Raw genomic sequence first — 12,620 nt, 5'->3', positions numbered from 1 at the left:
GTTCATGAAAGTTAATTGGACCCTTTTTGGTTTGGCTAAGAAATGTCTGATTCAGCGTCCGGTTGTACTTTGCTCCACCCTCTCATGTCACATCTGGTTTAAAAAAAAAACAAGATAGCGACGGCAATAACTTCGCCATCATTTTAACTTGAGCGACGATTTGCTAATTTTACACAAACATAACATTCAGAAATAGATTTCAGATTGTATATAAACTTTATCCTTTCAGTTTCTTTAAGGTACACCAAGCTAAAGATGCGGTCTCATAAAACAGCCCTATACTGCCGACATGAAGGTTATCGTGTTTAGCTTTGTTTCAAAGATTGAAACTTCATGGACATTTTGAAGGTAAATCTTTTGCGCCCCTCTTTTATTGTTTTAATTAAGACAGGATTTATTGCATGGCCCTTGTTTTAGACTGTATTAGTTTGAACTAGATTTACCTAATAAACTGGAAACTGAAGGCGTGTTTCAGCAGACACCACAAAGCAGTCATGACACAAACCCTTCATCAACCTACAGTTTGTTTTAAAAAAATCTAACATCTCATACTGCAGTTCAACCCCTCGAACAAAAATAGTTTTCTGCAATTTGAATGACCGGATCAAAATCCTCCCTCTGGCTTCTTTTACTGCTGCCATTTTAAGTCTCTTCTATTTCTGGTTATCCAGGGTTACACACACCTGTTGAGTCTTCCACCACCAGCAGTGAGACTAAATAGACAACAATTCTACTCTACAGCAGGTTCACACACATTTGTATGCACCACCATGTTTGTCCGTGTCTCTGCCAGAAGTTTTGAATTATTTGATCGTATGCCTCCAGCTTCATGCCTTGCTATACCTTTTGCTCTAAAATCAGCTCCATTCATATTTCCATTTCTAACTTCACATGTCATACATATTCATGTTCTTGTGCACGCAAATATTTCATCTAAGCTAATACATTTTTCATAGATATATTTATCATTTCTTCACAATTAGAATTTTGTTTGAGTTTGGAGCAGGTTCTGAGTTTTCTAGATGACTCCACAGATATGGATTTGTTTCTTGGAAGAGACCACTTTAACTCAAGTGTAATTAAACCTTTTACGGCATATAAAAAACATTCGTAGCTTGAAGTTTCTATTGTGTTTAATTGTGTGCAATGCACTTTGTTAAACCTTGTAAAGATCTTCAGAATTCCTATCAGTTGTCCTGTCTGTCATATTTGAATAAATCCTTTTTTTTTAGTTTTGTTGGGCTTCAAATTGTCAGACATATTTCATAATTAAGACTACAGGATGGGTCATTAAACCCCACGCTTTGGCATTTTTGCGCAGGTCCAAACACGAATCACTCAGCTATTGATTCAGTTAACATTTGAACCATTTAAGTTAACCTTTCAAGTCTGTTACAGAGGACGGTCCCATGACAAATACGACCCCGTGTCTAAAGTTAGGCCGGCCCTCTCCCTGAGTTGCTGGCTTCCCCAGCAACCACTGTAATTCAATCTCAGGGTGTTAGTGTGTGTGCTCTCAACCGCATCAGCATATGGAAAGTAGGTCTTTACTGAAAGTAATCATGAGGCAGCCTTCTACCCTGGGACTGCGTTTTCACCACGCTCTGATGGCTGTCAAATGTTTAGAGTTACAGTGACAGCTTCACCCTGAGACCACAGTGACCTGTGACCTTTGAGGAATGGACGAGCCTGGAAACAAAAACAGAGGCCTTTTGTGCGGGTCAAAGAGAAAACATCTGCTGGGCCGAGGACACGGAGAGAAGAGGGGGATTAACTCTCGGGGATTCATCATTGGGTCATTTTAGCCACCTCCGATTAGTGGTGCCTGATGGGAGCATGCAGAAAGCCACTGTACATCTCATTAACTACGACCCAAATCACCCTTATTTTACCCACTGATGCCCCAGCTGCCTGTTGGCTCAGCAGGAAAAATTGATTTAAAAAAAAGAAGAAGATGATACATACAATATGAAGGAGAATTTCCTTGATATGAATGCTGCAGTCTCTCTTATCACATCACCACAGGAGCCACTGGTCACAGCGAGTCTTTCATTTTTAGATTGAATTGGAGCCTGAATAAATGATCTGAGAGGATTGCACATCACGGTGCCCGTTGAGAAAATCCATTTGAACAATTCTGGCTTTGATATCATCATGCATTGTCATGATAAATGAATGTCTGAATTTTCTAACCCCACTGAAGCAAGAGCGTACATAACAAAAGAAAGTATTTACTCGCTCTCTCTCAAATTGGGCACATGCAGCTTTTTAGCACCATATTGTTTATTTGTCTCTGTGTGGTGGTCGACTCGGGTATTTACCACTTCCCATCTGTGTCTCTCGGTAACTGAGACCTCTTTCTTCAGGCTAGCCATCCTGTACAGCACAAGGCTGTGATGTGGGTAACCAGATCCTTCAGAGCAAGTTACCAATTAGCCAAACATCTCTGGAGGGAAACCCCACGGTGTTCTTCTTCATGATCGTCGGGCATTATCATCAGGAACCTTGTTGTTCTGTAAGGGCGGGTAAAACAATAGGGCAGGTAGGTGCAGTGAGAACGTACTGGGGTTAAAAGAAAACAGAGAAATTGGATTATTTTCCATTAAATGGATAGTTGACATTTTATGAAATACACTTATTGAGCAGTTGCCAGGCAACCAGCAGAGACTCCCAGCCAACACAAAGTTGTTGGTAATAAAACCAATTGTTACACTTCTGGGGTTTTTTACAGTAAAAAAACAAATCAAGACACAACATGTTAATTAGTCAGCTTTAGAGGTGCAGATTTTGTTACCTGTGGAAAAGGCCAGGCTAGCTGTTTACCCCGGTTGGTAGTCTTTGTGCTAAGCTAAGCTAACCAGCTGCTGGCTTAAGTGGTGTTTATCTTGTCATCTATCTCTTAGCAAGATTGTAAATACCGGACAATATACAGTATTTCCAAATATGTCAAACTATGCTCAGACAAGTCAATTATATGTCTCATATATGAGACATATAATTGACTTGTCTGAGCATTCGTAACCTCTTCCGGAAACTTGAGACATCGTTACACCTAGTATATATAAGAATACAAAAAGGTCATGTTCAGCCAGATTCAAGGTCAATTTACATTTTTCAAACTTGGAGGAGTGTTACTTTAACAATTCAGGAGCAGAGACTGTAGGTGAGACTCGGTCTATCAAATATTGAACACAAATAATCAGATATAACAGTAAAAGCCAATAATAACTGAAATACATGTTTTTTAATTAATGTATACAAGACACAGCTTCTTATAGTGTTCACCATGTAGTACTATATTATTCTAAAATCTTCATTTACATACATTCATTCACTACATTTATTGATAAATAGAGCATTGAGGCAGTCTTCAGATGCAGTTATATTGATCTCCCACTAGGTGGCAGTGTTCCATGACAATTAATACCCTGTGTGTGTGTGTGTGTGTGTGTGTGTGTGTGTGTGTGTGTGTGTGTGTGTGTGTGTGTGTCTTGAATATTACATTGAGACTGTCCTCTCCCTGCGCCATCAGTCCAAACGCCATATCATTACTTATCATTATTACTTAAAGCTTTCTTGTCTTGTTTCAATTAGCAAAATGCTGATTCATTGACTAGCTTCATGTAAACAGTACATGTTATACAGTAACCACAACTTATGCATTTAAGATCACCTAAACCTGAGACCAAGTCATGACCCAGACCAAGGCCGGGTGAGACCGAGTCAAGACCAGACCAGTGTCTCATCCCACAGTGCATGACACGCATAAGATAAAATGTGAAATATACAAACGTAAAAACACCCACAAAATAAGATTCCTCTTCATTCATGCATGAAAGTATCTGCACATATATATATAGAGTATATATATATACAAATTGTGAGATATGATTGTATATGTATGACTATAGACATATATTTGACTTTGACAAAAAACTTTTTATTTTGAAGCTTTTTTGTTAAAAATTGGCTTTTCTTCTTCTTTTTTTTTTGCTGCATGACGACTCAAGTCTGAAGTGTCATAGTAATGTGGGGGACATCTAGTTCATGGTCAACAAACCAGGGAAAGAAGATGTCAACAGAACTCTTCAGCTGACAGGAAACCATCCCTGTAAACACTTCAGTTTGCTTTGTGTGCAACAGAACATTTACATACTTGAACACGCCAACACAATAGAGCTCTGTTCCCTCACTACTTGACCCAGTGAAGCTTTTAGTCTGTGACAGACAGGCCACTCCAAAAACTGTACATTCTGTTAAACTGTGCGCTGTCAGCTACAGGAGCAGATGCTATCTACAGCTGGGTGGTTTGTGGGAGTGGTGCAGCTTTGGTTTGTACACCCAAATGTGTCTGTTTCACACCCACATGGGTTTCAATAAGCTTCTGGGTGAAGAAGTAAACATCAAAACATTTGGTTCGGATAAGCAGTTTTCAGTGGAGCTGAAAAAAAACTTTAATCTTAAATAATAATTATTCGTGTTAAAAAGCTATGTTCAAAAGAAACTAAGCATGTTTAGTTTTTATCATTTGTATTAACTTTGCTGTTAAAGAAGGTGTATAGTGACATGATGTAACCTCTCAGTGTTTCTGGGTAAATGTAAGGTTCTCTTTCATAAACTATCCTTTAGAAAGATGTATTTATCTGTTAGGGGGTTAGACCTGACGAGATTAGACAACGTTGTTGTCCATTTGTAATTTGTCTTCACAAATATGTATACACTTAAAAGCTTCCTCTGCCGTGGGTAAATTAAAAAAACTACAAGTAATAAGTGTGCCAAATGGTTGGGGATAAAATGCTAAAATATTATTAATCAATACATATCTTAAATAGACACCATAAAAACAGCAGCAGTCACTAATATCTAATACAATCCCTTTCATTTGTTCAGTAAGATGACAGAGGATTTAATAAAAGATCTCTTCAAGATGTTTCTTGTTGTGGTGCTTACCCTGCATCGTCTTCCAGAAGGGAGTTTTTCAAATTCATTAAACAAAGGATGTAAAGGGTCCTGAACTATCAATGTAGCTTTCCTCCTGATTTGCTGAGTGGACAGCTCCACCAGCTGTCTCTGGGGGTTTTGTATGATCTTACTGGCAGTGTGGACTATGTTTGTGAGTTTGCTTTTAGACACAAATACTCACAAACATCATTTTAGATAATCAAATTGGCACACTGAACACATGCCTTTGTGTATTTATGTGAAGGCCCATCTAGAGATCAATGGTCCTAAGGAAATGTGTTTATAGTGAAGTCTGTGACTATCAAGAGTAACTCGGACGTTTTCACTGGAAAGATGTGTTGCTGTTGAGTATTTCAGGCGTCATTCTTTAGTTCTTTAAGCAGCACAAACAAAACTCAACTCACCTTTCATGTAACTGAGATGGCTTCTCATATTTAAGATGAAAATATCACAAAACCTCAGCACATTCAATCAAATCTGTCTGCATGGCTAAGTAACGCTAGGAGTAAATGTGCCTTTAACACAATTTTCAAAGCACCAGTGTATTTTACTATTTCCGCTCTTGTTGAGGCACACACATTGTTAGAAGCTTCCATCTCAAGGTGCAGGAGAGTACAGTTGGTGTGCAGGATGACAGTGCTGCCACCCTTTGCACAGGATACTCTTATATCCTTTCTTTACTGGATATATCCGTTCTAGAGGCAGAATTTTTCTTGGAAGTAGCTCAAAGTGCAACACAATGACGTTTCCATGTAGCGCTGGGTTTTTGCTTTAATGACTTAATAGACTGAAGCAGAGAGCTTCTTTGAGATAATAAAGCAGCACCTCTGACCTGAATTTGTTATATTATTTCATTTTTTTCAATTTATAATCTAACAATATAACTAAGGGTAGTTCGACATTTTGGGAAATTGACACCACCACATGATAACGATTGTACACAGGAATCAGTTAGCCTGGAGTTTTGTCGTTGAGGTTGGCAGGAATTTTTGTGTTTCAGTTTTTGTACGGAGTAAAGAGACAAGATGTAACTTGTTGATCAGTGAGCTTTAGATGTGCTGGTAGGTGGGTTTTGTCCACTTTGGACAGAGCCAGGCTAGTTGTTTTCCCCTGTTTACAGTCTTTATGCTAAGTTAAGCTAACTGGCTGTAGCTTCATATTTAGCATACAGGCATGAGAGTTGTGTCAATGTCTCACTCTCAGCAAGAAGGCAAATACGCGTATTACTCACAATGTTGAACTATTCCTTTAACTTTCTTTCTTTCTTATGATAGTGACATCATACAACAAAACCTCACAATCCCTGTTTCAATATCTGACAGTGAGCTATAGTCAAACTTTTTATTGACTTTTTATTTCATGTGATAAGTCTGCTGGACATAAATTAGCAAAGCTGAATGGACTGCACTCTGTCATTTTAATATAAAAATAGTTATTTTACTGCATGAGAACTCTCTAACTCAAGGCATTGGTGAGGCGTATGAATTATACAACAAGCCTCTCTTACTGATTTGAGAGCGCTGTGTCAGCCAGGTTGGCAACATCCCGTAAAAATCCGGGGGGAAAAATCATACCCAAAGTGGCGATAAAAACAGCCCACTTCAACCTCAATTAAATCAACAACGTGACCGTTCATTTCTCGTATTTGTCTCTGATATCCTGCGTTTCTTGTTTTTATCAAGGATCTCGTCCAAAAAGTTGCTTCAGGTTTGGCCATAAACAGTTCCTCTATGAATTACTGCTTCCTATGAAGATGAGGCCTGGCACGTCAACAATGCCTGGCAGGAAAAAGTTGTGTCTGTTACTGTCAGGCTCCTCTATTTCATTTTAAATTGCTTCGTCTCTCTTTGTGTGTGTGTGTCTCCGGTGAGACAGAGGGCAGCTTACCCACGTCATCATGTTGGACTGAGACTCGCGGCATCAAAGAGCCACTGGACGAGAACGTCAGAGAACAACATGAGCCATTGTCCTCCTGGCCTGCTGTGCACCGGAAAACACTGTTTATGATCCCATTAAAAAAAAAAATGTTTGGCACAGTAAATCCAGTGAGCTCTTTATGGCCTGCCATTTTTTCACACTAGAAAACAGTGTCAGTGTAAATGTCACCTTATCAATAACATCGATTTGAGACTTTTCTATTTTGCATTCTGCCTTCTCCCTTTAAAGAGTCATACTAATGTGCTCAAAACTAAATGCTCATGAAATTAGATTTTATGCCGATTCAAAATAATATTTTTACTGTGACTGGGAACATTTTCAAAACTGGCATGGCTTAATGTGTAAACAGTACATGTTATATAGTAACACCAAACTCTGAAACTCTGGGTTTGGTGTTTGAGTGTGCACTGTAGATTGCATGCCAACAGCTGATAACTGTTGATAACCTCTGCATAGGGAGGGGCAGCCAGCATTGCGGGGCAATGGCCTCTGCAGGGAGGGGACTGAGTCCAGGACAACTTCCCATCATGGGAAGTGTGTGGCCAGAGGAGTTTATAAAGTCCTACACATGTTTACACCTCACTCACAATCTGATCAATTCTCATGTTATCAGCACTCCTGAGAGGAAACGTCTGGTCCACGACGGTAGAGCGTTTGGCTTTGTTAGAGGAAGGAGCGCGAGCTTTACACAAAGGGTCTGTGAAATCCACCAGCTGGTCTGAAATAATTCAGCATTGAGTTATTTAATCATTTCAATTGCAGAGTGCTGAGAGGGAACTCGTCTGTCCTTTGATTTAGAGATGGACCTTGTTTGAACTTATCTAGCCACTCATCTTAACCCTCGAGCTTTAACACTTTTTTCTGACCCTTTCTGCCATCAGCAACCATGTATGCCAGTGGCTACTCCCAGGTCTCCAAGTCCAGCCCGCAGGCTCAAAAGAAGACGCAGTACCGCTCAAAGGGCAAGAGCTGCGGCTACTACATGCGCATTGTCTTCTTCTTCTCTTCACTCATCCAGTCTCTTATCATAGTTAGCCTTGTGCTCTTTCTGATCTATGGTAAGACGCAGGACTCGGCGTCCACGGTACGCATCCAGGACCTGGAGGAGAGCTTCAGCCGACTGTCCATAGAAAATGTGGCCCTGAGGCACCAGAGGAAGAACCTGACCAACTTACTCAACACCACCCTGACTGAGAAAGCCCGCAACGACTGGGACCTGGCCAAACTCCGCTACTTCTCCAACATCTCAGCGATCCTTATCCAAGATATAGACAAGAAGCTGGTGAGAAAGCGAAGCCTTTTCATTATATCTAACGTGGACGTTCCTGTCTGTAGTACTATTTCATGTGTAGTTTATCTTCTTCGTCTTATTTGGAAGACGTAGAACCTTTCAACAGCCAAAGAAATGAAAGTGTGTGTCTTTGTGTCAGCATAGTTTACTCACTGTTGTTAATGTAAGTTAAGTTAGAGATGAAAGGAAAGCAGCTGCAAGTGTTTTAGTCAAGTTGAGCCTCAGCAGATTAAAAAGTTAATAAAAAAAGTGCCTCAATGATCTAAAGAGCTTTAACAGTGTCATACTGGTTTCAAAAGTATATTTCATCACTGATTAGTCTCTGAATGTATATTTATTTGAGTGTTTTACAATAAAGAAAATGTACTTCTGAGATATTCTTTTATAGTTTTCAGAACAACAGGCAACACAACAGATTATTTTGTATTGGTTATTACAAGTCAAAGTAGCACTTTAGTGTTGAACCCATGTCAGAGTATTTTTAAGACGTAAACATAATAATCTTGGTTAATGACCTAAACAGTAAATAGCTGATTGTTGTTTCCTGTTTATCTACATTTCACAACTGGTCTAGAACAAATCACTAAAACGCCTTCTTCTCTGTCTGATATGAACAGCAACAGTGCAACCAAAAGTTGTTCTTTTGCGAGAGCATGGGAAGTTCAACTGCCCGATGCCCAACCACATGTAAGTCTGACATTTTTTTCAGTGCAAACCCAAAATGAATCAAATAAATAAATGTGACATATGAGCTGTTTTGTCTAACCCTCACCTGCAGTCAAAACAGCTTCCATTTAGAGAAAAGATCTATTTGACTACTTCTTTTCTCTTTTTCCCACAATTGTTTGTCTGAGCAGTTCAACTTCCAAACAGCTGTAACTGTGGGCTGATGACTGAACAGCTGAAAGCAAGACTTGCGCTTGTGGAGTCCAACTTCACACAAACAGCCCAGAGGATGAGGATGGAAATGGACCAGACTGCCAAAGAGAGGGACAGAATTAACTTGGAGGCCATCCATCTGCGGAGGCACAAATCCACACATGAAAAGGAGGTGGAGTTCTTCAGACAAAAATGCAAAAATGACTTTTCCGAGTCCTTGAGTGGTATCACCAATGTCTCCAAGGCATTCCTAGAGAAGATCGATTCCCTCTTCCCGTCACATATCGCCTTCCAGCTCACCTGTTCGAAACAGAGGGAACACCTGGAGCAGATCCGCACCAATTGCACCAGCCTGTCCATGGAGGTGGAGGACAAGCTTCAGCATTACCTGAATGTTGTGGGAGAACAGGTGTCAGGCATCCAGGCTGAGAACAGCCGCTTGAAGGCAGAGAACTGGCGACTGTCTGACGACTACCGCTGGTGCAGCATGAACCGCACGGACCTGATCCTGCAGCACAAACGGAACTTAGACAAGCTTCAGCGGAAACACGATGAGGACAAGGAGATACTCCTGATGGACAAGATGAGGCTAAATGGAGAGATAGAAGTCCTTAACAACGACGTCAAGTATAAAAGTAAATCTTTTGATCACCTTACAGAGAGAATGAAGCAGCTCAACATGTCCTGCACTTCTAAGGTAAGAAAACAACATGAACATGTTAATAGCTTTGCAGGGATAAACGCAGTAGCATTTTTAGTGAAGCTGTTTTGCCAGTAACGGAGAAAAGACAATGAGAGTTTCATTTAGGGAATTAACAGCAGCAGATGTTAAATGCAAGGAGTGGTGATTGAGATTCTCTGATACAGCACTGGCATACACTATACAGGGTATTGACTTATTGCATAGTTGTTGACTTTAAATATAAAACAGCTGTTATATGGAATGATCTACATCTGTGCAATAGTTAGGTCATTTTACCACATCTGAGCTTTGTTGTCAATAATAGTTCATCTCTGCAGTGTCAGAAGACATATTTGCTCATATAACACCTGTAGAAATACTAAAACACGAACAAAGCCCTTAGATCTTAACATCTTGGACAATATACAGGAAATCAAAGCAGCCTGACAGGTTGTTGGAAGTTATCCAGCTTTAAGAGTAGAGGAGGAGGTGAGGGAGGGAAATTGTCTGCCAGTAAAGTACAAGAGGGCAAAGGTGTGAGAACTGGACAAATGTTCATGTCAGTTTTGTTAAGTGTCTGCTTTTGTTTAAGGACAAATTTACAACCTAGACATGACGCTCTGTGGTGTTTGTGTCCTGAAACAGAAAATGTTATTCAATTTAATAATGTTTTGTGGAAATTCAAAATACTTCAGTTGCTGCATATCATTTTAAAAACAATATAACCAGTGGTTTAGAATGAGTTTTCCCCATATTAACATTGCTCTCATTTTATTTCAGACAGGGTTTAGTGGATTTCCGGGAGGCGCGGCTGGGGCAGGTAGCCCTTTTGGGTCAGCATTCAATAAGCCAGCAGCAGCTGGGGCAGGTAGCCCTTTTGGGTCAGCATTCAATAAGCCAGCAGCAGCTGGGGCAGGTAGCCCTTTTGGGTCAGCATTCAATAAGCCAGCAGCAGCTGGGGCAGGTAGCCCTTTTGGGTCAGCATTCAATAAGCCAGCAGCAACTGGGGCAGGTAGCCCTTTTGGGTCAGCATTCAATAAGCCAGTAGCAACTGGGGCAGGTAGTTCCACTGGGTCAACATTCAATAAGCCAGCATTGAGTGGGAAAACATCAATCTTTGGGACATCTTCTGCGTCAAGCGGGATAGGCTCGAATAAGCCAACATCAAGTGTGAAGAGCTCTTCAGGCCTTGGGTCATCCTCTGGGTCAACTGGGTCAACTGGGTCGACGACTAAAAGTGGGTCAACCAACTCCGGATTTTCTTGGTTTGGGAGCAGTAACTCAGGGCAAAGTAAGACAGGAAGTGGAACAGGGAGAGGGCCATCTACTGGGAATAGTGGTGGAATTGGATCGCCATCCGATGCAGGAAGAACGAGTGGACTGGGAGGCGGCTCAAGTAAGAATACATGTCTGCAATTTATCATTTCCATTCAGGGATACATTTTAAGTAAAGGTAGGGTTCATGCGGATTATAAAAAAGTATATTTTCTCACATGCCTCATACCCCTGGTGGTATCCAGCAATGCAGATAATAATAATTTTCAGACTTTGATTGAATGGCTCTGATGTTTGTATTCTTTGTAGATCTTAGGAGAGCTCAAACTATTAGATTGTATGTAGTATTGTAAATAAATGAATTACTGCAGCTTGATTGATTACATAATGGCTATGTAATGACACATCTCTTATGTTTAACCAACAGTCAGTGTTGCTCAACACATTAGAGATCTGCAACGAATCATCAACCCCTCTGGCCCAGAGTGAGTATAAAGCATCTTTTAGCTGTAGGTTGAGAGTGAACGGGAAAGTTTTGCTGGTGTTTTAGTTGCCGACTGAACAGTGAATATATTTTTTTATTTTTGTTACTGTCAACAAATCCCATAAAAAAACAAAACCAACAACATATTAGTCTGTCTCTCCACAGTTGATTTCCCTACTCTGTCTGTGGCACTCAGCCCCAAACCCACTGAAGGTGTAAATATTTAAAAACAGATGTATACACAGTATATATCTTTTAAATGATTTTCTAAAACAGCGGGGCACTGTAGTTTTTAGCAAACGTTACATAACCAGAAGTAAATAGTGCCTTTGTCAGGCACTATTTACAGCCGCGGATTAATACACATTTGGTTCTCTAGTGAGTTTTTACAGCTCGCTGGATGCAGGATTGACTTGATCTATACAACAGTGCCCATGTTCATTGTAATGAAGGAACATAACAGTGTGGCTCATTCATGTGTTTTTAATCGTTTTTGACAAAAGTGGAACGACACAGTACACCGGAATGAACTAAATCAGGCTTTGATTACACCATAATTGTTAGTCATGTGGTTTGTTGACAATAAGAAAAAAAGAAAACATCACCAAACTTATTCATTAACAAAAGCCGTGATTATTTAAGTTTGATAAACCCACTTAGCATCCTTTCTGTCTTTCTTTCTTTATCTCTTTCTTCAGAGACAAACAAGATCTCTCCAGAATGTTGGGTTAGCCCATCTTGAAGAGAAGAAAGACAACATAAAAGAGATTTATCTTCCACTGCATTATTAAGCACAGCTGAATGCAAGCTTCTGATATTGAGTTCACGTTTTTTATAGAAATAAATGTAACATATATTTTACATTATTTGTGACAGTGTATACGTCAATATGCATTTAATACAGTACTTTGAATATTTTTTGCACTTTTGAATGTAACATGTGAAGTTTGTGTGTTAATGATTTGTATCTACGCAGTATGAATAACCACACATTGTATTATTTTTAGACTGTAAATACAGAAATATAAAAGCTATATTTGAATGCACATTAATTGAGCCTGCCTCGTCTTTATAAACAAAACTATTTAAGATATCATCCAATGCAGAGA

At 39.8% G+C, this 12,620-nt stretch overlaps 1 protein-coding gene across 1 annotated transcript; it reads left to right on the top strand.

Moving 5' to 3' along the window:
* Positions 1-7,436: 7,436 nt before the first annotated feature.
* Positions 7,437-12,559, top strand: plvapa (plasmalemma vesicle associated protein a). The gene is made up of 7 exons (XM_076098696.1): positions 7,437-7,595; positions 7,782-8,182; positions 8,809-8,878; positions 9,049-9,767; positions 10,533-11,148; positions 11,455-11,512; positions 12,210-12,559. The coding sequence occupies exons 2-7, from the start codon at positions 7,787-7,789 to the stop codon at positions 12,241-12,243; spliced, it is 1,893 nt and encodes a 630-aa protein (XP_075954811.1). The 5' UTR covers positions 7,437-7,595; positions 7,782-7,786; the 3' UTR covers positions 12,244-12,559.
* Positions 12,560-12,620: the final 61 nt, after the last annotated feature.

This window comes from Anarhichas minor, unplaced genomic scaffold, assembly GCF_050575085.1.
Source record: "Anarhichas minor isolate MPS153535 unplaced genomic scaffold, ASM5057508v1 ptg000024l, whole genome shotgun sequence".
Taxonomy (NCBI): Eukaryota; Metazoa; Chordata; class Actinopteri; order Perciformes; family Anarhichadidae; genus Anarhichas; species Anarhichas minor.
The sequence above is the reverse complement of the archived record's forward strand: the minus strand, read 5'-3'. Positions and strand labels throughout refer to the sequence as shown.

Excerpts from the sequence above, each read along its gene's own strand:
- plvapa (XM_076098696.1), top strand. The coding sequence starts at position 7,787 with ATGTATGCCAGTGGCTACTCCCAGGTCTCCAAGTCCAGCCCGCAGGCT. Across the intron at positions 9,768-10,532 it reads ACATGTCCTGCACTTCTAAG|ACAGGGTTTAGTGGATTTCC; the intron begins GTAAGAAAACAA and ends ATTTTATTTCAG. Across the intron at positions 11,149-11,454 it reads TGGACTGGGAGGCGGCTCAA|TCAGTGTTGCTCAACACATT; the intron begins GTAAGAATACAT and ends TTTAACCAACAG.